General features: G+C 39.6%; 2 protein-coding genes across 5 annotated transcripts; one reads left to right on the top strand and one right to left on the bottom strand.

Moving 5' to 3' along the window:
* Positions 1-1214: 1214 nt before the first annotated feature.
* LOC143134595 (SLAM family member 5-like) lies at positions 1215-22410 on the bottom strand. Of its 3 annotated transcripts, XM_076295098.1 has the most exons (6): positions 22194-22410; positions 21683-22006; positions 20634-20930; positions 19465-19581; positions 2493-2593; positions 1215-2367 (listed from the first exon to the last, which is right to left on the bottom strand). In XM_076295098.1, exons 1-5 carry the CDS (start codon positions 22267-22269, stop codon positions 2520-2522), a joined length of 888 nt encoding a protein of 295 aa, XP_076151213.1. In that variant the 5' UTR covers positions 22270-22410; the 3' UTR covers positions 1215-2367; positions 2493-2519. The 3 variants fall into 3 exon arrangements, with proteins under 3 accessions (XP_076151213.1, XP_076151212.1, XP_076151214.1); XM_076295097.1 differs by lacking the exons at positions 1215-2367; positions 2493-2593 and adding an exon at positions 12665-16548; XM_076295099.1 differs by lacking the exons at positions 1215-2367; positions 2493-2593 and adding an exon at positions 12665-16548 and having other exon boundaries at positions 21683-22003.
* LOC143134594 (L-amino-acid oxidase-like) lies at positions 5827-12589 on the top strand. Of its 2 annotated transcripts, none has more exons than XM_076295096.1 (8): positions 5827-6108; positions 7440-7523; positions 9744-9943; positions 10099-10211; positions 10419-10620; positions 10740-10808; positions 10946-11082; positions 11196-12589. In XM_076295096.1, exons 2-8 carry the CDS (start codon positions 7493-7495, stop codon positions 11965-11967), a joined length of 1524 nt encoding a protein of 507 aa, XP_076151211.1. In that variant the 5' UTR covers positions 5827-6108; positions 7440-7492; the 3' UTR covers positions 11968-12589. The 2 variants fall into 2 exon arrangements, with proteins under 2 accessions (XP_076151211.1, XP_076151210.1); XM_076295095.1 differs by lacking the exon at positions 5827-6108 and adding an exon at positions 6162-6935.

Genomic DNA, 22410 nt, shown 5'->3' with positions numbered 1-22410 from the left:
TGCCAATAATTCTGGAGGGTACTGTAAATCCCCCATAGAGATAGAACAGAGCATCAATGACAGCAATTAGACATTGATTAGTTCAAGTTCAAGTTTATTTATATAGCACATTATCATACAAATAATGTCACTCAATGTGCTTAAAAGAAAAAAAGAAAAGAATAAGTACATTAGTCCGATGTAGGAGCAGATGGGGTGGAGGTGGGTTACAAAAAGGCTGGCGGAGAAGCTGCAAGAGTAGGCAGGCTTAGGCAATTTAAAAGATGCCCTGAATGATCACCAACGTGGTCATTGAGCAAGTGTGGATCAGCTGAGTGATCAGCTGAGCAGTCAGCCGAGTTACTGGCAGACTCTGTGAAGCTTGGTGTGACACTGCGGTCTGTCTGAACTTACGCTGTGCATTTCATGCACAATGCACTACTCCACCAGTTTCCTGAAAATTATGTAATCCTTCTGACAAGTCAAATTTGAGAGGAATGCTACGTTTTTGTTGTAATCAGATTTAATTTGATCTTAATGTAATTTCAGCTAACTGAATTAAAAAAAAGAAAAGTAATTTAACTACAATCACTGTAAATATTAATGTAGTTGAAGTACTATGTGGTTCACTAAAGGTTCCAACAGGTATCACAACTTCCTCTGAATTTTCCAGCCACACAGAAATTGGCTTATTTTGGTCTTTTCTCTGTCTTCTTCTTTCAAAAGTTCCACCTGCTGACGCAGGATGGGTGTGATAGCTTTATCAGATCAGACATTACCACATAGACATTGTTCTCATTAAAAATTTCCAGCAGACTTTCAGTTCTCTTTTCAACTTCAGTTCCTCTTGAAATTCAACCTAAATGAACTGCCTTGCCATTGAAACAGTCTGATATTCTGTGCTGGTTCATTTACAGTTCATTTACTCTCTCTGCGTACTTTCCTGATACTCTGTGCTCAAATGACTTTTTAAGTGAATGAAGAAAACCTGGTTAGGACCAAGCTCATACTCTCAACACCATCTTCATGATGGAAACAAGCATCTAAATGTATCACTCATTTAACAAAGAGAACTAGTGTCATAATTAAGCAATAAGCCCTGAGAGGCCATTCTATATCGTGAATATAGCACAGCTGAGGGGTGTTGTTAGGCACGAAATGAGCGAAGTGAGTACGTTTTTTTATCAGGCCTACTGTGAAGAGCTACTCATCTACTAACTACTCATCTACTAACCCAAAGTGCTGGGATGTATGTTTTGAGTGAAACACTATAACATTATTTTATGAGCTTTATATAGGACTGTCCAGTTCTGTTGGACTTTTTAGAGGATAGCCATTCAAAGGATCCAGGGCACTGTTGAGCCTCCTCGAGGTGTTGTGGACATAATGAAACACTGATGGTCCCAAAGGCATCCTTGTTGTATTTGTTAAGTGTGGCTAGGGCAGTTGTAGTTCACGCTGTTGTTAATATAGGTTTGGCCTCCGTAGAAAGTCCCCAACTAACAGCATGAGGAATTTAACATCTCTCCCATGTATAACTAAAAAAAAACTACACTATGTAAATCATGCACATTGGATCTGAGTGAAGTGTGCCTTCCTCTGTTAAGAGGTACAGTGCCCCTATAAGTCATTACTGAACATAGCCACTACTTAACTAGTGATATGGGTCCTACAGTATAGCTGCCAGGCTCTGTTTTTCATCTGGCCTTCAACTTTTGCAGAAGGCTGTCAGATGACTGTTCTGTATATACATGTCCCCCCCACAGATGTAATCACAGACTAGGCATATAGTATGTGCATGTCTAACCTGCAAACTATAAAATGACCAGATTCCATTATCAATTCAACTATTTAATGATCAAATTATAACATTAGGAGGAAACAACATTTGCATCAGAAAAATCTCATGGTCAATATGTGAGACTTGAAATCAATACACTGAAAGGATGGCTTGTGTCTCTTTTCTGCTATGACTTCTCATTTTTGTGTGATTTATACTTTTTGAGACATAAAATAAAAACTAAGACATTTTTGTCAAAGACTTAACATAGGCCATTGTGACATAATAATACGGCAATCAAGCGCCTGCAGTCAGTTGCACCAGTTGAACGCAAGTTCCCGCTTAGCTTAGTGACAACACAAATCGGCACTCTGTTGGAGTTTACGATACTAAAATGTAATGGGCTGCACCACAAATAACACTAAGTTATGACTTACATTTTCACCTTCCTCTTCTTAGATTTAAGGTCATCATCAGTAATTTGTTAACAAGTTCATCTTATTTAAATGGTGGGAACATTACATTTAACAAAGTATACGTCTTACAGTTAAGAACAAAATTATATCTGCTCTGATGGTACTGTACCTTCGGCAGTAAAAGTCAAGTGTCTGTAAAAGAGAAAGAAAGCATATATTACAATTGACCCTGTCCATGAATATAATTAAAGGTGCTCTACGTGATGTTATGCGGTTTCTAAGCTAGAACATTTTTTGTCACCTACAGCAAACATTACCTCACCATCCTCTAGCTGCTTGTCTCCTTAATACCAGGTAAAGAAATCTGTCCCAGGCCCTTCAAGATTTTCTATTGCAACACCAACATCTAGGCCAGCTCCTATGAACAACCACAGCAATGGTAACATCAAACTTACTAATGGATACATAAGGTTAACAGGCTGAAAGGGAAAATGTAGGCTTCCAGTTTCAAAATATACTGTAAATACAAAACCAGAAACTACCAATGCACTAAGGGGGATATTGTCAGTTTTGTCAAATCACCACTCAGTGTGATGTCATTGTCTTTGTTTCAATTTGGTAGACAATCCATTCGAATCACAATCTCTCCAAGACAATACTCTCCAATCGGCTACAATCAACCGTTCGGGCCAACACCAGGCAAGGACCATAAGTATATGCGTGTACCAGTATCCAATTGTCATGACAGTATCCAATATCACTCATGATTACAGTTTTTAAAATGTGTAAATGTGTGTATTACAAGCTTATGGCTCTGAAGTACTTTTAATAATGAACTTTTCATTTTCAAGATCGACTGCTTAGTTTTATGTAAAAATACATTTTACAATGGAAGAGGGGATGAAGGAGGTGAGGTGTCATGTGAAAACATAGGCCGTGCCTTGGGTGATGACAGAGGGAGAAATGATGAATTCACATGGACAACATTTAGAAACAAAAATGGCTGACTCTGGAGGAGAGTCTGGGGGACAACATCTACCAAACCAAACTGGTGTGTATCTACTGTATACAGAAAGAAACATCTGAATTACCTAAATAACTTGGAACTTTATGAATTTCTTGAAAGACAATGGGACCAAAAACTACACTGAACTGTTGCTGTTGGTAATCAGTACTTACTTCTGCATACCATCTAACTACACTATAATAATTATGTCTAACTATAATAATTATTCAAATCATTCCTGTACCATTGCCATTCAGTCAAACCACAATTTCCTTTCCCACTGTTCTTTCTTTTTCAAAATAAATTGTTTCGCCTAATTGACATGATACTTTGCAGGTCCATCACTTAACACATGCTTTCTCTGTCTCTCTCTATTGAACTAGGAATATTGATGATCAAGCACCTATAGTGCAATCAATAATGTAGTGCAGCATGTGTGCTCTGTGCAGCAACTTAAAAGGAACCTTTTCTCTGTGTTCCATTCATTTGGATCTCTTACTTTTCTCTTGCCCACTTTCTCACGTCTTTGATTGACATTTCACCTTTTTGTTTTGCTTTGCTTTGCATGCACTGGCAATTCCTTGGAATTATATTCTAGTTATCAGATGTCGTGTTGTTTTTTTCTCAGACATGCCAATACCCAAGGCCAACTGGAAATGTGTGTGTGCAGATTAGTTTTGACAAAAAAACCATCATATTCTGAAAAGAACAAAACCTGTTTTACCACAGTGTCATGACCTTGCAGGTAGGCGAAATTAAATGTTAGTATTGACATGGTTTTACAAGTTGTCCCATTAACAATTCATGGGAACATTAACAGATCCTATAGCGTTACCTCAGGGTAACCGTTTTTCTCTTAGTTTCTCAAACACAAACATGCGCACCATGTACTGTACATCATGCAACACCAAAGAAGTGCCCTTTAAAAAGGGGATAAGAACACACTAATACAACTGAAAGTTCTCAATCATCAATGTAATGTTATTAAAGGTTGTATCAGCGATGGCGGTGTAACGTCACTTCTGTTGATGTTCAAACAAAACAGAGAGCTAGCTTGCTACTCCCTCCCCCTCCGTCCCGTGCAACTGGAACTCTCCTGAACGTGCATCTCATCGGTTATTGGTTGGAACACTTTATTTTGCCTTTGAGTGGTTGACAACACTTGCTGGTAGCAATTGTTTTTGTGTGCAGATCTGATAGGCTGTCTACAGAGATGCGTTTTTTTGACGGCCTGCTTATGGGGCGGGCATCTAGCGGACCGTTAGGAAGGATTAGATGAATGTGATCATTTATGTTTGGGCCTTTTTTGGGCCTGCAATCGCTGATACAACCTTTACAACCTTTAAAGCAAATAAAATACAGTAAGGTGCATACAATACGTAAATGCATCTGTACAGAAGCTTTACCTCAAAAGTAGTCAGTAGTCAGCTACCCAATCACCAAAACACACAGCATGCCTCTGCGTCTCTCCATTCATTTGGATCTCTTACTTTTCTCTTGCCCACTTTCTCACGTCTTTGATTGACATTTCACCTTTTTGTTTCACTTTGCTTTGCATGCACTGGCAATTCCTTGGAATTATATTCTAGTTATCAGATGTCGTGTTGTTTTTTTCTCAGACATGCCAATACCCAAGGCCAACTGGAAATGTGTGTGTGCAGATTAGTTTTGACAAAAAAACATCATATTCTGAAAAGAACAAAACCTGTTTTACCACAGTGTTATGACCTTGCAGGTAGGCAAAATTAAATATTAGTATTGACATGGTGTTACAAGTTGTCCCATTGACAATTCATGGGAATGTTAACAGATCTTATTGCATAGTGTAGGGTAACTATTTTTCTCTTAGTTTCTCAAACACAAAAATGCACACCATGCAACACCATGTACATCATGCAACACCAATGAAGTGCCCTTTTAAAGTAAGTAAAGACAACCAATACTGTGCTTATATTTGTTTTATTAAACTCTTTTCCTCAACTGAGAACATTTGTGGCGGGCGGCCATATTTTTTGTCTCCCAAAATGGTCAAAAAATGTCACTATCCTAAATATTTTCATCAACTAAACATTCATTTCAATCTGTTAAGTCAACATGAATACAACTGAAAATTCTCAATCATCAATGCAATGTTATTACAGCAAATGTATAAAATACAATACGGTGTGCATGCAATAAGTAAATGCAGGTACAGAAGCTTTACCTCAAAAGTAGTCAGTAGTCAGCTACCCAATTACCAAAACATACAGCATGCCAGCAATTGGCAAATAGCAGAACTACCTCTTCTAAAAGACATGACCGTTTTTTTCCACGATGGGAGTTTCCAGTGCAATATGAGAGATTTGTTTGGAGGGCAAATGGCTAGTGTAGCTGCTATTAAAACATACAAATAGCAATGCAATGGTATATTTAAATACAAATATGACTAAGTTAAGTAGTTAACCGAAAATATTGCTAATTTCTCTTTATTAACTTATGTGGGAAATGAAGGCACCTGCTGAGAGCCAATGATACACAACCCAATACATCAACAAAGTCATTAAACCTCACTCTCTTTATTCTCTCTTTACTAATGTATTAAAGTGGAATTGATATTGTCTGAATAAAATGTTCCTTTATTAAATGAATCCAGTGTTCTTCAGTACTGTAACATTGCCATTTGCTGCCTGTTTAGACCTCCAATCCATCAATTCATACACACACAGTGAGTTTTGCCCTCACTGCTCGCTACATTGGTATCAGAAGTGAAATTGTTCGATTCGGCCACAAGCACTTCGAGAGAAGGGTGTCCAGGACAAGGCCAAAGGAACCCAATGGCATGAGGCGGCCAGCAATATTCCTGCAGTCCTTTTAAGGGCTAGTCACCCCTCCCAACCTTGAGACGGCAAAGGAAGGTGGGCCCTTCAGCTCAGCCGAGGACTGGTAAGGTGAGACCGAACCCAACTACTCTGTCTAACGTTACATCAAAAAAGCAAACCCTGCAGTATTTCCAAAATCGTCATATTTTAAGTATTTTTACAACTTACAGAGTAGGCTACTTGCATATCAGGCTGAGCATCAACGGAAATGCATTTGATTGTGACTGCGTAATGAGGTTCAAAAGGCTATTTATGCAGTAGTGACACACATTGTGTGGGTTTCCAGTAGCTTGTTGGCCAGGTTGTGATCCTTTCTAGATTTAATTTTTGTGTAACAACCTGTTGCAACATCATGTGTGATTTCCGGGGGGAAAAATAAGGGGTTTTGCCCCTTGGGTAGGCCATGATGTGTAATTTTACGATCAAATCTGTGGTGATGAGATGTATTATTTATTGCACTTTGAACACCTGTTATTATATGTAACCAAACTGTTCCTTTGTGTATAGCTTGATTGCATTATTCCCATGTTTATTTAATTAACTATTTATTTATCAGCACTTAACACCTTAAAACAGCAAGTGTTTTGGAGTCATTGCTCTCCTCCTTAATGTTTTAACACTTTCTGTCTAAACTCTGTCCTGGTGTTTTCCTCAGTTCAGTGCCAGAGTAAATCTATTTCTTGAGAAAACCTGCAGGGGGCGGTTCTTTGGCCCCATTGAAAAAGCATGGCACAAGTGGGGCTTTTTCCAAGTGGGCTTTGAGATTTGATTCATTGTTTGACCCATGGTTTCGGTTTTCTACGAGCCAACAGTGTATAAATTGGCGTGCTTATTTGCATAGTAGTAGCCTAGGCCAACTCCGGAGAGATACGGAGCAAACGACAGCCTTCACATCAGTAAGAACATTTCAGGTTTTTCTGTCTTGGGCGATTACTTGGGTGTTTTACCTATAGCCTGCGTTAGGTCTTATTAAGAAAATGGAAAAGCAATTCTGTGTATTTGCTAAAGTAGGCTACCGAGCCATATTTCTTTAATATTATTAAAGCTTTGAGGAAAGTGATACGTTATGATAGGCTGCATGTGTAAAAACCGGTGTGCCAATAGCCTACTGGACATGGCGACGCCGCATATGTGTTGTTAGGTACTACTAAATAGCCTACATTTAGCCTATAAGCTTACATCCATCCACAGTAGCCTACTGTTGTTGTTGATGTTAATGATGATGATGATGATGATGCTGACGATGATGATTAGTTGATAATGATGGTGAATCCATCAGGGTGTGTTACTTTGTTCTGTTTTAATCAACATTATTTGATAAGGTTGTTGTCGAGGTAAAGTTACTATGATTGGTCCTTTCTCTTACATTTTGAGCGCAATTTATGTTACTTTTATGTTAGGTTTCTATTTCCCAAAAATCCACGCTCAGAGGGAAAAGTAGCCTACTTGCAAGATGCCTCAAAACTGGAGACTTTGTCGATATGGTAAGTTGGCACATTATCCATCGATCTAATGGTAGGTTACACTAGACTAGAGAGTTTACAAGCCCTATTTTTGTGATAATAGTCCTGTTAGTCGCATGACAGATATCCTTGGACTTCGCACACAGCTTCCCAGGCTACAGCAACGCCTGTGGATTATTCAGCCAATTAGTTGAAAGACGTCGATATAGGCTAATTGACAGATCTCCACATGTTATGGGAGTCAACAGGCGTGAGCTTTAACATTATTGGCAGTGTACTTGGCAGGTTTTTTTTTTTTTGGGGGGGGGGGGGGGGTTCTGACATTGTGTTCTTGATAGAATCATTCGCATTTAAATGTTTAACTGGTATGTTTTTTGTATAGGCCTATGGTTCAAATATCATAAATTGATTGGCATAAAAGCCTCTACCTCGACTAAGAAACATATGCTAAGCATAAACGCAAATAAACGCGACGTCATCGCTTACCTTAAGTCAGATTCTCTTAACATGTCCTAACAGGGATTTGCCTAGTTGGTCTGAATGTGCGCGCCTGTGAAGAAACAAAACTGAAAGCAAAACCCAACGTGGCGCTGTTGCGCGTCTTTAATTTTGTGCTGAGATTCAATGGCCTGCCCTGACATAGACAGACAGAAGCACGACAGGGCACGCCCCAATGAAAATGAATGAATGGAACACAGAACCTCGCCTTTCTCGAGTCAGTCACTGACAGTAGAATACGCCGGGGTCGGGGAAAACACTGTTCACCAAGTCATGATGATAAGCTATTGGTGCGGCGCAGCAGCAGTTTGTGATGTTTAATCTTAGATGATGTCATGTATGAAAATAACACATTCCAGAGACACATAAGATTATATTCTGGCGCCATCGAAGGACCATGGTGGGAAATTAATTATCTTTTAGTATTTGGAATTTATTTGTAAAGCCCCCTTTGCGTTCTCTCGCAATAGGCTACTTTTGCATTCCTCGCAATTTGTGTTTTGATTTCTACAAAGTCATAGGCTAATTATAAGATTCGTAATTTTGAGATTAAAAGTCATGTTATAGGCCTACGGATATTAGGCTTTGGAGATGCAGCAACATGGCTGGTATGCGTATATGCCACTAGCCCCAACGAGAATAGCCTATGGCGTAGCCAGAATAAGGTGTCTAAGATTTTAGAGAGAAAAAAAAGAGAAAAAGTCTGCTTCAACCAGGGTTTTCTGCTCCCACTTGTTTTTATTTTTCCGTGACGTTTCGGGTAATCACCTTAAGGGTGGAGCAGAAAACCCTGGTTGAATCGGACTTTTTCTCTTTTTTGTCTGGTCGTTTGTTTGTCCTGCTCCCAGGTCAGACATTTGGATGTGCGGACTTTAAAACTTACTCTAATATTTTAGGTGGCCAGTAAAAGTGAGGGGCACAGAGACATGACGGGTTGGATGCAAATTACAATGGAAATGTAAACACTAGGCCTACTCTTACGTATTCTTACTCTTACTGTAGGCTATAGCGCCTACTCTCAAAATTAACGTCATCACGTCATGACAATCAAAAACGTTAAAATATGCTACTCGCAAGAATAATTCACTTCCAGAGGCTGCACCATGATTCATTTTTTAACTTAGGCTAAATGAAGATCTAAGTAGAAAAAATAAACCATATTTAAAGGCAGAATACAAACTCAGAATTCAGTGCTTATTTTAGATATGGGTATATGACTGAAGTAAGCCATTAATGTTTGGTAAAATATCCTTTGGACAGACATCAAGAACCTCAGTCAGTGAGGGACAGGTGTGGGTTTTTGAACATTCTAACATAAGATTCTGTTCCGCAACAATTCTGTTGAATTCAATGAACGGTACACCTTTAACTTTAAGGGTTAATTTTATATTATATATATATATATATATATATATATCGCCAGTGATGTGAATGCCTAGCACATACTGGTAGCAATAAGGTGGTAGAGGGGCCCACAAATCAAATTCCGCTCAGGGCACCATCAGGGCTTGGCCTGTGTGATTGGGATGTGGATTGATACATTTTTAATTACATTTATAATGAGTATACTATATGGTAAGATTGTAGTGTTACAATGTAATAGAGGCAATCTGTTATTGAATGTGTAGCCTGTATTTGAGTCCAGTGTAGCATCTTGTTTTCCTGTCTGAATGAATAAATAGTCTATTTTAGAAAAATGTGATTACATTCCGATTGATCAACACATGTTCTGATCTTTTGCAGTTGCTCTGATCACCCTTCTTAGCATTGGTAATGCTGAGGATCCTCTCTTCCACTGTCTGCATGACCCTGATTATGGTGAACTTCTGGCCATTATAAAGCATGGCCTGCCTCCTCCTCAGAGGCCTCTGCATGTGGCTGTAATTGGGGCAGGCATGGCTGGACTGACTGCAGCAAAGGTTTTGGAGGATGCTGGACATAAGGTGCCCAGTTTTTTTTTTTAAACACCCTTTTAAATGTTACTTATTTGTTCATGTTGCTGTGTTAATGTCTTTACATGAAAAAGAGAAAATATTCCCTCATTTTAAGAGCACTACTGTTGCTTGGAGATAAGATAACCACTATCTTTTACATTTAGGTGACAATCATTGAGGCCAGTCCTCGAATAGGTGGCCGAGTGGAGACCTATAGGAATGAGAGTGAGGGCTGGTACGCTGAAATGGGAGCCATGCGGATCCCAAGCATGCACAAGTGAGCTGACATTTTGTTGTGTTCTATGGGAGTAGATGGTGTGATACATCTTTCATTACTTAGTTTACTAACATTCATACAGTTAGCTTAATGCTATATAACAACGTAACAGATTCCTTTTAATTGTCAACTCAATCTGTCTCTGTACCCAAATGTCCTCATATAACAGAAACACTTTCAGACTAGCAAATGTAATTTGTTTCACAGAATCCTACGAGCACTTGTAGACAAATTCGGCCTTCCGTTGAATACGTTTATTGAAGAGAACATCAACACATTTTACTATGTCAATGGATTGCTTGAAAGAACCTATAAAGTGCAACACAACCCAAATGTGCTACAGTACCATGTGGCTGAGAGTGAATGTGGAAAATCAGCTGAACAACTTTTCAGCCAAGCACTTCAAAAGGTCAGTTGACATTACCTTGAATATATATGTGTTCATTTTTCACATCCAATTTCAATATTCAGCATATTTGAAACAAAATACGGTCTACATTATATAAGAAATGGTTCTATTGGTTTCAGATTAGTGAGGATGTTAAAAGAGAAGGTTGCAAAAAAGCACTGAAGAAATACGACTCTTTTTCTGTAAAGGTAGGCCTGCATTGAGAGTGTTCTTATTCCAAAGCCACACAGCCCCTCAATCTGACAAGTCTTTGACATTGCCAAACACTTATTACCCCCCTCACACAGAAGAAACATGACAGATGCAAATAAAATGTCCATTTCAGGAATACCTGGTGAAAGAGACTAACCTGAGCAGTGGGGCTCTGCGCATGATTGGAGACATCCTGAATGAGAACAGCTTTTTCTATACGTCGCTGATAGAGGCACTGTATCTGCAGTCTGATATACAGGACAAGATTGTGTAAGAATTTTATTTTAATTTTCCCAATGCTTATTCAAAACAACAATGTCACAGATATATAGGTGCACTGTGTTGAGTTGAGCACGTTTTAAAAGTATCTGTCTCTTTTTCAGGTATCAGGAACTTGTGGGTGGTTTTGACACACTCCCCAATGCATTTTATGAAGCTCTCCATTGCCCAATTCTTCTAAACTCGAAAGTCAAACGCATAACCCAATCACGTAGTGGTGCCACTGTGTACTATCAAGACTCACGCCAACCCCCCTATCTGTCCCATGTCACTGCTGATTATGTCCTTGTCACTGCAACAGCTAAAGCCACTCTGTTCATTGAGTTTGAGCCGCGGTTGTCGGACATTAAGATGGAGGCGCTGCGCTCCGTGCACTACTCCAGCTCCACCAAGGTGGTGCTCAGCTTCAACGACAAATTCTGGGAAAGTGACGGAATCTTCGGCGGAAGGTCCATAACAGACCGGCCGGCGCGGTTCATCTACTACCCGAGCCACGGCTTCTCTGGGAAGGGCGGGGCGCTGCTGGCGTCCTACACCTGCTCCGATGACGCCAGTCTCCTAGACGGGATCAGGGATGATGACCTGATGCGGCTGATGCTCGATGACTTGGTGAAGATTCACGGGGAGGGCATCCGGAGCAAATGGACGGGGGGTGTGGTGAAAAAGTGGGATCTGGACCCGTACAGCCTGGGGGCCTTTGCCATCTTCACACCCTACCAGAAGACGCACTACGCCTCCGCGCTGTTCCAGAGCGAGAAAAGGATTCACTTTGCAGGCGAGCACACGGCGCTGCCCCACGGCTGGATAGAGACCTCCATGAAGTCTGCCCTAAGAGCTGCTAAAAACATCAACACGCTGGCTGGTAAAGCGACATGATCCTCACACAAATTTGTCCTGCACTGCAGGGTCATTCAATGGTGCTAGGTCAGAAGTCTTGCTGGAATTACCTGTAGTGGTGCAGTTTAGGGTAATAATAGCAAGTTTTGTTAATTTATTGAAACTTTAATACTCCATTTGTGTCTTTAGAGTCAGGCTATGAAATGGTCTGTGAGATACAGCTGAAATCTCATCTCAAAGATATCCAGTTCACTGTGGTGAGGTAGAGTTTAATTCAAGTGATCAGGATTTGCAGAGGTGTCACAAATGTGTATGATGTGCTAGACTTGTGTGTTTTACCCAGATACAGTAGTGGGATATAAAACCCATTTCAGTTTCAAAGGTTAAAGAAATGCAAGTGAGTGTCATGGTACGTACTGTATGCCCAGATGACAATCACTCAACCTGGGTTTGATTCCCGAACAGGCCTTATTTTATTGTGTTATGATAATTTTGTAAATTTGTTCTGCAAGCTAACTTTGCTATCTGTCTGACACCAATGTCAGAATGAACTGAATTGTGTTCTGATTTCTTTTACTTTGTTTTGTGAAATCTCCATGAGCTTGTTTAAACAATGATAAAAACACCAATTGTACAACATATAAAATATTTTTATAAGAAATACTGTATTTGTGATATGATGTGCTTAATATATACATACATATACATACATACATACATACAGTACATACATACATACATATATATATATATACTGTACATAAAGCATGCAAACACATTTCTCTCAAAATGAGAGTTATACAAGCATACCACAGTTCACATACGGAAATCAAGGTCCCAAATTCAAGTCACAATAACAGGAATGATTTACTTCGCTCAGTTCAAGATCACAGTTCAAGTTCAGCTGTTATGTGTATTGCCTGTCACTACTAGAGGATATCAGGTTTTTCATCTAAGGTCTTGTTTCCTTTTAGCAACCATTGTGAAAGCATATACAGAGCATTGCCACTGTGTCCATTTCAATCTGAAGGGAAATAAGACCTAATAGGTGGTATCTTGCACTAACTGATGGGTCCTCGTTGAGTATTACATGAGGGATGATTGTTTGAAAGAGTGAAAGGTTGTTGATGTTTAATTCTGCATGGTTAAGGACTAGGCTACTTACAGTCACTGACAAAAGTATTGGCACCCCTTTGGAAATGTTTCAAGCAAAATACACACTTTTGGAGTTTTTTTTGTTGAGAAAACAAACAAACCACCATTTCAATAGCTCAACACAACTAAAACAACAATTTGTTTCCCCAAATTTAACAAAAAAAGTCCACCAAAATGCTGTGAGAAGTGAATATTGCACCCCTTCACAACAAGTCTTTTATACTAATAAAAAGAACACTTCTCATTGTTATAGTAAGGCTAATAAGGACAATAGACTCAATTTAACTAACCTTACAATTCAATGGATTTCTATGGAGGTCATGATGTTTTCTCCTCGGTTTTCCAAATATTTAAATAAATTAATCCCTCCTTTACATTTTACTGATTTAAAGTGACAGAGGAAGGTACATAGCCCTATAGCTTCACCTGGCCATGGCCATGCTTCACTTTAAACATGGTGCACCTTTCAGAGTATTCTTCATTAGCATATTAACATATATAACATAGAATAGCAGTATGTTTGGATGAGGAAGAATGAACACTGAAAAGTGCACACTGTCTGATGCATGGCAATAACTAGGTGATACCCTAGGCCTATTTTGCTTCCTGTGTCACTGATAATCAGCTGCATATAAAGGGTAGGTAGAGTCATTCAAATATTTGGAAATCTTTGAAGAAAACATCATACTGTCCATAAAAACCAATAGAAATGTAAAGTGAGTAAACTTGAGTGTGTTTCTCAGGAATGCTACCACAGCTGCTGTCTGACTACCCATAACCTTAGTACTGGATTTTAACAATGAAAAGTGTGCTTTTATCAGTGCAAAAGACACTCCTACAGACTCTTAGGCAAGTTTGTACTGTTTGATACGGAGGCGTCTGGCTTCTCTGTCTCACCATGTGACCATCTGGCCCCATTGTGGTTTGGTCTGCTGCTGCACTCCCTCCATTCTCACGTAGGACACGCTACCCAGGGTGACCACTGTGGTGGCAACAGTGCATCTTCTCATACTAGCCACAGTAAACATCATAACATAGGCTTAGTTGGGCATCAAAGTGAGTGTGCATCTCTGCACTTTGCACCAAGTTTCTATGCGAGTGTAATGCCATTGTGGTTTAATCTGCTGCAGCCCACCTTCTCTCCTGTTTGCAGCCTACAGGTAACCAGAAGACGGCACATAAGACCATCCTAGATACATTGCATCAACTCCAAATTACTTTCTCTGGTTATCAGTCATCTGAAATGCATAAACTGTTTGATATATCAGTGTGGACTCACAAAAGCTAAACCTCATGATATAGCAAAACTTTTTTTCCTGAGTGATATAATTAATTCAATACCTTAGAAAAACAATCCATTCTTCCAATGAAAATTAACGAGCAGGCTATATGCTTGTCACACTAAATTGGCTGTTGTGGGACATAAATGACATGCCAGTGCATAAATGACAGGGATGACAATGACATCCCAAAGATATAAGTAGAGGAAGAATAAATGAATGCTGAATGATGCTGCACTGGGAGAACTGTATTTGGTCAGAGTAGAGTGTAGTTTCAGTGGTACATTCCAAGCTGCCTGGCCATTAAAAAGTCTCTTTCAGAACCATAGTAGGCCTACAGTACTTGTCAGGTTTTTATGAAACAAGGTTTGTCTGCGCCCATATTAAAGCCTGTATTATCCTTACGATATCAGTAATGTGGTTCATGTAGAATATTTGTTCTGAAGGAACACAAACAGCACCTTTACAAACACAAGAGTCCCTGGTAGGGAGAATCATTGTCAAATTCAGAATTAATACAGATATGTGTTTGGTCCTTCTGAACTTGGGGCAGAATGGTTCTCTGCTTCTGAGTAAGTAGGCCTAATTCTTCAAACATCATCATAATCCTGAGGGGCATGCAATACTGTCTTTCACCACAGGAGGGCACCAGCAGCTTGTTCATTACAGAGCCGTAAAGAGTGTTTGGCCAACTGGCGCCATGTTGGTCAGATGACTCTTATTTTCACAATTATAACATGCGTATAAATATTATCATCAACATTTGTCAATATGTAAAAGGCCCTTACAGAATATCAGTCTGGATATCCTTACAGAATATCAGTCTCTCTGGATAAACCTGGTAATGCACTCACAGTAAATGTTGCTGGCACCTGATTATTAGACAGATCTCATTTGAGCATGTGGTGATGTGTCAAAATGTGATCAAAAAGGATTAATAAAACAGATGCATTCACCAAAAGAGCTGTTGCATGTTACACTAGATTCATGGTAGCATAAAGTATGTCATTCTGTCTACTTTGCTATGTTGCTGTTGCGGTTTATAACCAACACCCAGGTGCCTCTCATCTATCAGCAGGCCCAACAACCACATGAGAAACCTTTATAACTCACTAGTGTCTATGTATCTATAGAACCAGACAAGCACGGTGAAAGTGGAATGTTCCATTGGGCCTGTGTGGTCTGAAACAAGGTATGTGTAAAACAATGGACGTTTCACCAAAGCCTGACATCAAATGGAGAACATTACTAAATTTAAATATGAATGACATAATAGTTAAATAAACGGCAATCATGAACATTTCTTGAAGAGATGTATGTCAAAATGCTACGATGTCAGACATCAAGGATGCCATCCAGAACAAGTTTCACCCATGGAGGTATTATGTAGAACTGGAGAGAGGGAGGATGTACCACATCCATTAATTTCAATGATCAATGTTAGGCTATCTATTTCAGCCAAAATATACTCAGTTAGCTACCATCATTTGTCCGACATGTGCTCACTTCCGTAGACGTTTTCCAAAACGGTGCCAATTTATATTGTACTTGTGGATTGGCTGTTGACTGATGGCTGATGGCGGACAACATACTTTTGTGTCCACCAGTAATGTACTGTAGCACCTAATTGGCTTGATTGTGAAAATATGGCCAGAAATGAGCACATCAGACAGCATTTTTAAAGATGATATAGAATAGATGAGTATTTTACCTTGTTCTCTGATGTCAACATATACAACGTCGGTCTGTCAAAAACATGCTCAGATACTATTTTATTCACTATCCTATAGTTAGGTTGGGGAATAAAATGGTCCATTTTAGCAGATATATAGTGCCACCTCATGCTTATCCCCTTCACGGTAGCTTTGTGGCAATGCACCAAACTCTCCTTATCCAACAAATCCACATAAACAACACAATTTTGTGTCCAAGAGTATTGTACATAATTGGTTTGTTTGTGAAAATGTGGCCAGAAGTAAGCACATCAGACACCTTTTTTAAAGATGGCATAGAGTGGATCAATGGAGTATTTTACCTTCAGCCAGCAGCCATACCAATGGATACCTTGTCTTAGCTGAATTACTGAAGCTAAGCAGGTGTGGGCCTGGTTAGTACTTGGATGGGAGACCTCCTTGGAAAACTGGGTTGCTACTGGAAGTGGTGTTGGTAGGTGGCACTCTTCCCTCTGGCCAAAAAAAAAAAAAAAAAAAAGATTGATCCCAATGCCCCAGTGCTGTGACGGGGAAACTGCACTGTAGGAGATGCCGTCCTTCGGACGAGACGTTAAACCGAGGTCCTGACTCACTGTGGTCATTAAAGATCCCATGGCACTTATCGTAAAGAGTAGGGGGTTCCCTGGTGTCCTGGCTAAATTCCCAATCTGGCCCCCTAATCATCCCCCACTGTAATTGGCTCATTCACTCCCTCACTCTCCACCTCAAGCTGGTGTGTGGTGAGCGTTCTGGCGCATAATGGCTGCCGTGCATCACCCAGGTGGGTGCTACACATTGGTGGTGGTTACTAGTGAGGACCCCTTACCCCCCCCCTCCCCCCTCATTGTAAAGCGACCTTGGGTATCTTGAAAGGCGCTATATAAATTGAAGTTATTATTACTGTCTGATGGTACGTTTTAGAATATATCTAGCTCTCTCTCATGCTAATCTCGTTCAAGGTAGCTTTGTGGCCATGCACTAAACTCTCCTTATTCAACATAGCCAAGGTAAATATGCTTTTTTATTCACAAAAGGAGAATGTAGACAGGGAGGACTACTGTAATAACATAATGTCAAAGTAACATTTTCACACAATGCAAACAAACATCATCAAATCAAAACTGCTGGGTGGTGTGGTTATGGATGTCAAGCCTGACCCCTGACCTAGTGATCACAAGGTATACAAAATCTTATCATGTTGTCCCTTGAATCATGAGATTAGATTTATGAATTAATAGGGGATCAGATCTGATTCTAATTCACATGTTTAAAATCTACTATTTTGTACAAATCTATTCATTCCACCACAAAGCACACCCAGTTCACTGTTTTATTTAATCTTCTCATCTAACTGTTGCAATTCCCAACCCTTATTTGGAGTTTACCCATAAGCTATCTGCACAAGAGACAGTTTATCGCCCTGCTCTAGAAAGCTGTGTGAGGTACCAGAAAACACTGGCGAGACTGTATTAACTGATCGACCGATTGATCAATTGATTGTTTGATACATTGATCATGTATGTTGCTTCACAAGACCCAACTCTTCTGAGAGTACCTCCTCTCTTTGTACTAACAGGAGGACATGCTTAATCTTTACTATCCTGACTGTTGATTGTTGTAAGTTGCTTTGGATAAAAGCATCAGCTAAATGACTATATCTGAATGTATCTGTCAATATCACAAAAGTATCCCTAAGTCAGTATCTGTCAATATCACAAAAGTATACCTAAGTCAGTATCTGTCATTTACGAGGACAAATCTCAGTTGTCAACAACACCAAAATTCTAATAAACTGTATTCATCTATGTGTATTCAAAAAGCTGTTACTCATGCACTGCAACAAAATGGAAGAAACCACATTAGACAACAAACTGACATTGGACCTAAACAATGATGCTATCCCCAATGTGGTTCACTGTTTTACTTTATCTTCCCATCTAACGGCTGCCATTCCTGACAATTGTTTGGAGTTTACCCATAAGCTTTCTGCACAGGAGACCGTTTACAGCAGGGGGTCTCAAACTCAAATGAGCTTGGGGCCACTTCTGCCAACGTCATCTGATTGGAGGGCCGCGCCAGTGTTAAAGAATAATACTACAAATTCAAATACTACTGTACACAAAACTGCAAACAGAAAGGGCAAAGTATTTTTTATCTCTTTTTAGACACCTGTGCTAACAACCTTAGATTATAAATAAAATGATAAAATAAATATTAATACAAATTATAAAAACAAACAAAAAAACATAAAAACAGGTATGTGTGTGTTTCACAAAAAATAAAAATACTTTCCTCTCATAACTTATTTAAACCTGCATGGCAAACTTTAGGCGCCAGGGTTAAGAAAACAACACCATTGGATTTTGACATTAAAGTTTCAAAAGGCTTGAAAGTGGTCAGAGATAAAGTCCTACTGTAAATGTAAAAATCTTATAAGTATAAACAAAAGTTGATGAAGGGGGTATGTTTACCCATCTAATTTGCCACTGGATGGCAAGCACCTCAAATTATGCATCTTTCAGTAAATACTGGATGTTGAACATATTTGAGCAGGTTTACTTTCTTTTTTGTCATATTACCCACATAACAAATTAACAGGAAAACAATAGGCCTAAGATGTAAACCAGTAAACTATTACTAGCCTATAACCACAAACCGTTATTATAGGCCTACAATAAAGTAGCCTGGTCAAATCAGTTCCTATCGTGGGTGACTTTGTAGTTCTTCAGAGCCCTATTTTTACTACCCCTGCTGTCTGTACCACGTCCATTACGGACACTATCATCACGATTACTACTACCACCTCCAGCTATGTTGGGAAGAGGGTCGAAATAAGCATATATGCTTAGTGGACGCCGTCGTATACACGCAAAGACGCACCTCCATTTACAGATGCACCGTGACTACTGTGAATAGACGATCAATCATAATCTCCAAAAGGCATATTCTCCTTCAGAATCAGAATAGATGAATAACATAACCTACTCAAGACTTCTATCACGCGTGAACGTTTTTTCAACATTTGGTGTAGGCCTATTTCTGCTTCAATTTGTGCAAAACTATGGCCCTCATTGCTTCTGCGTCATTACAAACAAATGCACGTCTTCGTGTTTCTTGCGTGTAAAAGTATTTCCTGAAACTTTGTGCAGCGAATTTGGGCTTGAATCGAAGGTCTGGATGTCTAGCAACTAGTGGAGGAGAGTACAAATGGGATTTGTCACCCTACTTGGATCTATGGTCTATTTTAATCAGTGTTGTTGTTTGTCGCAATTAAAAATACCCTCAAGGGCCGAATTAGCACTGTGAATTTATTTGACAGGTATATCCATTTTTGAGCATCTCATACTGCAGACACATTTCCCTTGACTATACTCCTTAACAATACTCACTCTCAGCCTTCAACTTTCTTTTGAAGCAGAATGCCAACACAGCACAGAATGATATCAGAATCAGAATGGGCAGCAATCCAATCAGGAAAGAATGGCTCCTCTTTGACCTGACAGAGTCTGTGAAAAGAAAATATAAAAATGAGCATAATAGGATTCCAGGCCAGGCAGCTACCAGCATAACTCAAAGTCCTTTTAGGCAAGTCTCTTGCTTGTGTGTTTGTGTGTGCGTGTGAGTCTGTGCATGCGTACCTGTGTGTGTGCATGTGCGTGTGTGCGTGCATATGCCATACTGTGTGTGTATGTGTGTGCATGTGTCTTTATGTGTGTGTGTGTGTGTGTGTGTGTGAGTGTGCATACCTGTGTGTCTGTGTGTGTGTGTGTGTATCTGTGCTTGTGTGTGTGTGTGTTTATGTGTCTTTGTGTGCCTGCATGTGTGTGCATATATCTTTCTGTGCATGTGTTTGCGTGTGTTCATGAGTGCGTGTGTGTGTGCATGCGTAGTGTACAGTCACTAAATGGTACGCATACAGTATATTAAGTTATTGTATGGTCCCCCATGAATGGAATTACACAAAACTTGGCATGCATTCAGAGAGTGTCATAATGATCCTACACTTCAAATTCTGTGCAGTTTTGAACCCGTCAGCCAAAGATACCTGCGATTACAATGCCTTACTTTGTTTTTTTATTTTTAACTAGGTGGTGCTATACATCAAATGAGTGGATATGGAATGTGTTGACATGGCCCCTGGAGGCCAACATACAAAAATTGTCACCCTAGGCCCTATGATTCTCGAGATATTCACAGAAAACTGTGTCCGGCCATCTACAGGCCAGTTGGTGTACAGTTACTAAATGTACACATAAATGTATTTGTATGGCAATACATTAATGGAATTCCACGAAACTTGGCATGCATTCAGAGGGTGTCATATTGATCCTACACCTCCGATTTTGTGCAGTTTTGACCATGTCGGCCAGAGACATCTGCGATTACAACACCTCATTTTTTATTTTTTATTTTTCAAATGAGTGGTTATGGGATGGGTTGACATGGCCCCTTAAGACCAGCATACAAAAATGTATTCCTCCTTGGCCCTATGGTTCTCAAGATATTCTCAGAACTCCTTTCGGCGGGGGAGTCATAATGAAACATGATGCTGACTTACCTGGTGGTAAGTCAGAACAGGTGGCAGTGATGTTCAGTAAAGTTGTCTGGTTGCTAACTGGGTTTGCAGACACACAGCTGTAGATACTGTTGTCATGGTGTTCAACCTCCAGAGGGACTCTGAGGGTCATGTTGAGATCAGGACTGCTGGTCAGGTTCAACAGGTCATTTCCTCTGTACCAGGACAGGGTCACCTCTCTCCCATTCTCCACAGTGCACTCCACTGAACAGCTTGTATTTAGTTTTCTTCTGCTGTGGTAATGTTGTACAACAGTCACCTTGGGTATACCTACTTCACCTGTTCAGCACAAATACAAAAATGATAGAAAAAAGTGCCTCAATCGTTTTGACTGTGGCCAAACAAGTATAAGATAAAATGATAATACAAAATCTAAAGGGAAACATACAAAAACTCCTACTTATCCCCCTCATCCTTCCCTAAAACATGTAGGTTGTATAACATATGAGGCAAAAAATAATCAAGGGTCACTGTATCGAATAATGTTTAGATTTTGCTCTCTGATCACTTTCGACGGTATTTCATGGATTTTTACCTTGTGATGACAAAAACAGAGTGCAAATTTTGTTATATATACAATTTTGTAGATTTGTAGATTTTGCTATACCCTAATATAGGCCTATTAAATTTTGTTTCACATTTCCCACAATGCAAGCCGTTTTTGTATAACCAAGTACTGCTTTGTCACAACTTGTGGGTGTACTGTATTTAAAATGTTTCAGGTAATGAAATTAATTAATGCAGAGATGTCAAATACACACAGGAGATGTAAAATTCCTACTGGGGGATTTCACACAGCATCAAATCAACAGCCTATTTACTGTCAAAAAATCAACCTTTGTGGGCAAAAAACAGAACCAACAGAACAGCCTTCAAGAGGATTTCGCTGGGGTTATGTGCGAGCAAATAATGAAAACAAATGTGCTATTATTAATCATTTAAATTAATAATATTCTCAAAATTGTGATACAAAGATCCATCTCCATCAAATGTCCCTATCCCTTATAATGATTTAGCCTAGTTCTACCTACCATAAACGAGCAGATAGAATTTCTCGTGTGAATCCTGTTTCTGTCGTTTTAGAAGTTGATAAACACCAGAATCCCTGAAGGTAATGTCCTTGATAGTAAGAGACCCAGTCTGTATGTCCAGGTGCAGTCTGTTTCCGAACAATTCAGTAGGGATTATTTCCGCGTCGTCTTTATACAGCTGGGCTATAGCAAACGGTAATTCTTTATCAGAAGTAGTGAAACTCCACAGTATCATAATGTTCGAACGACTGTCAATACCCGTTTGCAGAGTACAATTTTCTCCTCTCCTTCGTGTGATGTTTTGCATGATGTCTTTAGAATCTGCTGGGATTACAAAAAAAAGTAACATTGTTTACAGCCAATCTTAAACATGTATTAAATACAAGAAATTACGTAGGCCTATGCTAATGTTAAATTTGGTTGCAGTTTATTGGGAATTAGGCTATAGACTACCAACAAAGCGTTCGCTCGTCAAAAGTCTTGGGAAGTAATTGTAGTCTAGGCTACCTACCACAACGGACGTAAAAAAAATGATTGAGGCACCACAATCCAGTCAGGAAGTTCGTAATGAGCAAAAATGGGCCCATCGGTCAAGGAATTTAACTCATCGATAGATAAGAATTCACTCTCGGGCTGTCACATTTGAGTCCGATTAGGCCTACTGTAATGTTAAAAATGGCATTGATATGGCAACGTATGGGGAAGCCCTAGCGGGGTAGGTAGCCTAC

Source organism: Alosa pseudoharengus, unplaced genomic scaffold (assembly GCF_046254945.1).
Source record: "Alosa pseudoharengus isolate Yale_2024_CS ecotype anadromous, Long Island Sound unplaced genomic scaffold, YU_APseudo_1.1 YU_APseudo_1.1_scf_2, whole genome shotgun sequence".
NCBI classification, from domain to species: Eukaryota; Metazoa; Chordata; class Actinopteri; order Clupeiformes; family Clupeidae; genus Alosa; species Alosa pseudoharengus.
This window is presented reverse-complemented; position numbering and strand designations above follow the sequence as displayed.

Coding starts and splice junctions, on each gene's coding strand:
- LOC143134594 (XM_076295096.1), top strand. CDS start 7,493: ATGCCTCAAAACTGGAGACTTTGTCGATATG. Junction 9,944..10,098: donor TGGAGGATGCTGGACATAAG/GTGCCCAGTTTT, acceptor TTTTACATTTAG/GTGACAATCATTGAGGCCAG. Junction 10,621..10,739: donor TCAGCCAAGCACTTCAAAAG/GTCAGTTGACAT, acceptor TATTGGTTTCAG/ATTAGTGAGGATGTTAAAAG.
- LOC143134595 (XM_076295097.1), bottom strand. CDS start 22,269: ATGGGCCCATTTTTGCTCATTACGAACTTCCTGACTGGATTGTGGTGC. Junction 20,931..21,682: donor ATTCTATCTGCTCGTTTATG/GTAGGTAGAACT, acceptor TGTGCTGAACAG/GTGAAGTAGGTATACCCAAG. Junction 19,582..20,633: donor CTGTTCTGACTTACCACCAG/GTAAGTCAGCAT, acceptor TTCTTTTCACAG/ACTCTGTCAGGTCAAAGAGG.